This window comes from Odontomachus brunneus, unplaced genomic scaffold (assembly GCF_010583005.1).
Source record: "Odontomachus brunneus isolate Ranch 3 - 2012 unplaced genomic scaffold, Obru_v1 Obru_scaffold_168, whole genome shotgun sequence".
In the NCBI taxonomy this organism is placed as follows: domain Eukaryota; kingdom Metazoa; phylum Arthropoda; class Insecta; order Hymenoptera; family Formicidae; genus Odontomachus; species Odontomachus brunneus.
This window is the reverse complement of record NW_022639618.1, coordinates 424,049-427,765: the sequence shown is the minus strand read 5'-3', so window position 1 is coordinate 427,765 and position 3,717 is coordinate 424,049. Positions and strand designations below refer to the sequence as shown.

Below are 3,717 nucleotides of genomic sequence, written 5' to 3'. Positions count from 1 at the left end.
CTCTCTCTCTCTCTCTCTCTCTCTCTCTCTCTCTCTCTCTCTCTCTCTCTTTCTCTCTCTCTCTTCTTTGAAATGTTTCATATTTCATAGAAAGTCTTTTGAAAGCTTTCTGGAATATGTTAGTACTGTGTGGGACGTTTTCAACTTTTTGCTCTATTTCGTGATTATGGACACTGGAATTGTGTATACGTTAGAGCGATAAAGTACAAATACATGAAGTATTTCATTACATTTGATAAAACAATCGTGCATCGATAAATCGAAAGTAAAATCTTTGAGGATCTTCTTGGCCTCTGCAACAGTGTTGTGCCTGCGTATGTTAGACCACGCAAAGGAGGGTAACCCCACCACGTGCCTTTTACTTACGCACACAACATTGCTGCTCGTCTCTATCCGTGTAAATTATAATGTAAAAAATTAATTTACCACGTTCCTCACAATTCCTTTAAAAAATATTAATTATTTAAAAAATTATAACAGTTTTTTTCTAACGTAACATGATTAAAAGAAAAAACGCGAAATCTTCTCGTATCCACGTCAAGTGCGGTCCCAAACGCCTCGACGCTAATTTATTAAGATAAACATTTTATTTATTTTAATCATGGAGGTAAGAAATAACAGGAGAGAGGATATTCCCCCTTGGCTTGTCTAAAGCTGACCACACACTGTTTTTCGTAACAGTAACCGTAAGACGTAACGTAAAAATTGGTCGAATTGTGATCGAATATTCATAAAAATGGCGACCTTACGATTCGACGATTCTTAACATGATTGGTCAATTGTTACGTTACGTCTTACGGTTACTGTTACGAAAAGTGTGTGTGACCAGCTTAAGCAAACGTAAGAAGGGAACAGTATGCGCCATATTGATGTGATCTTTCAAAGCGCGATAATAAAGTACAAAACGCCATATTACTGTGGTCAACCAATCACATAGCATACTTACCCTCACTACCTAAAAATCTTTACACTTCCTCCTGTTATTTCTTACCTCCATGATTTTTATGATTTCACAGCAACTATTCATTTCATTATTAAAATACCATTACGTTATCATGATTGATCATCGTGTTGTTATATATAGCGATAATAGAACTAGATAATACCTGATAGACTAAATGGTGCGGATCCTGTAGTTTCGAGTCGATAAGCTATTGTAGTTGTTATGAATATAATAAGAGCATTCCGACCAATCGAGAAATACCAGAGTATTTTCTTTATTATCGCATTTTTGGAAGCACTTCTCTTGTTTCCCATACAAGGATAGTTGATGTCTTTCAGTTTCTATGCAAACAGATGGTCTGTTTTTTGTAGCTGCACTGCTGAATTGGTGCAATAAGTTAAAGTAAGAGAAGTATATTTTTTCTCAGTCTAACTTATTGCACGAATTCAGCAGTGTAACTACAAAGAACAGACCTAAAGTCTATATCTTCTACACTTATCATAAATTTATCTATTTAACGCCAAAACTCACTCTGAAGAGCAGAAGAAACAAGATGCTACAAATACCGAGAATAACGTCGGGCAATCTGGTGTTACCAATATTTTTGCACAACTGGTACAGATTGTCGACGATATTAGCTGATTTGTATTTTAATCCCAAAAGTCCTTGTAACTGGGCGATAATTATAATCATAGACGTTGCCGAGATAAAACCCGAGGTTACTGGCATCGATATAAAATCCACTAAGAATCCTGCAGAGAGAGATCGACGTAAGTATCGATATTAAATGATCATAATGAAACGTATGAGAACAAGTGAAAACAAAATAATCATTAAAATTTGGGCCATTATTGATAATATTGCGATACCAACCTAAATTTAGTATACCCATCAAGAGCTCCATACATCCAGCTAAAAAACACAAGAGTATTACAAACTCTACAGGCATATTTCGCGTGTACTGCAGCGTTACAAGAGCCATTAGGGACGACGGGCCGATCGACACTTCTCTGATAGTCCCGAAGATAATATACAGGAAACCACCCACGAAACAAGAATACAGGCCGTACTATAAACATTATTCGTCAGTATTCTTATAGGCGCATATGTCGTATAATTGCGTTTTAAAGCCATAATGAAAGAAACAAAATACCAGATTTAAAGATAATTTAATATTAATTTCGAAGATCGTCCTGACTCTTCAAATATTCAGTGTAACTACAGTTGGGAAGTAACGTGCTACTTGTTATCATTATAAATATTTCTTCAATAATGTCTTGGTAACAATATCTTTTTTTTCATCATTAATGTTGACGTAATTATATTTTTTGAAAGGTAATGAATAAACCGTTACTTTTATCGTTACTTTACATATGTATATAGAATATACATCGAATAGGAGATATCCAAACAGCACCAAGTTCAAACTATTAGTCAACTGTCAGTCGGCAAAAAAAAATCTAAAGTCGACTTTAAAATCAGAGAATGTCAACTTTTAGTCGATTAAAAGTCGACAAATAAATCGACTATAGTCGGCCGTTAGTCAGTCAATAATCGATTTAAAATTCGTCTTTATATCGATTATAAGTCAACTTTCAGCCAATGTTATGAAATAGTCGACCCTAAATCGACTTACAGACGATAGTTAAAGTTAACAAACATCCTAGAAAAAGACGGCCAAACGTCGACTTTAAAAAATCGACTTAAAATTGACTAAAAGAAGTCGACTATCAGTCGGCAAACAGTTATTCGTGCGGTGTGGGTAGTAAGTCATAGAAAAAAAATCTTCAAAATTTCCGAGATATATTTCGGCATATTGTGTGCTTAGTGACTAGCATAAAGAGTGTGTAAAGATGCATTCTCATACAAAAATTTTAATAATAATAATAATAATAATAATATATATATATACATATATATATATATATATATATATATATATATATATATATATATATATATATATATATACAGGATATAGCAAAAGTACCGGAACAGCAAGATAACTCGGCGGGGGAGCATTTTAGAGAAAAATGTTTCAGAAAAAAGTTGTAAGGCTTAAAAAACGCATTCAACGATAGTAGTTATTTGATATAGGATGGCGTCATCAAGGTCAGAACAAGGTCAACTTTGCTTTTTTAAATAGAAACATATCTTTTTATTACGGCATTTTATTCAACGTAAAAATGCAAACAACTTTTGCTTGAAAAAATTTTTTATACGACCTCTATTTTCTAAGATATAAGATGTAGTACCAAAAAGTGTAGTACAAAAGAAATCCATTATTTTTCCAATAGATGGCTTTAGTAATGTGTATCTCGCGTTGTATAAGTGCGATCGGATTACGCTAAATGGCGTTAGAAAGATAAGATTTCGTACTAAAAAAACTTCTGAGACAGTTTTGTGATTGTTTGACTCAGTATTGTTTGAGCGCGCGTCAAAGATGGACACCAGCAAAGAGAAAATACGCCATATTTTACAGTTTTTCTTCGATAAAGGAGGAAACGCAAGCCAGTCGGCTGAAAATGTGAATAGTGTTTATGGTCCTGATACTGTAACAGCCAATCACGCGCAATTTTGGTTTCGTCGATTCCGTTCCGGTAATTTTGATATCAAAGATGCACTAAACTCTGGAAGGCCAATTGTCGAAAATGTCGATAAAATAATGGAAATCGAAGAGTCCGACCGTCATGTCAGCACTGTTTCGATTGCCCAGGAGCTAAACATTGCACAAAAAACCGTTTGGAACCACTTGAACAAGGCTGGATACAAAA

At 34.4% G+C, this 3,717-nt stretch overlaps 1 protein-coding gene across 1 annotated transcript in view; it reads right to left on the bottom strand.

Annotated features, from left to right (window-relative positions):
- The window catches only part of LOC116851226 (sodium-independent sulfate anion transporter-like), a 220,725-nt gene that overhangs the window by 176,058 nt on the left and 40,950 nt on the right, over window positions 1-3,717 (bottom strand). The window contains exons 2-4 of the mRNA XM_032830443.1: window positions 1,817-2,012; window positions 1,475-1,695; window positions 1,107-1,284 (exon numbers count right to left, since the gene is read on the bottom strand). Coding sequence (XP_032686334.1) covers window positions 1,107-1,284; window positions 1,475-1,695; window positions 1,817-2,012 — 595 coding nt within the window. The remainder of the gene's footprint in view (window positions 1-1,106; window positions 1,285-1,474; window positions 1,696-1,816; window positions 2,013-3,717) is intronic.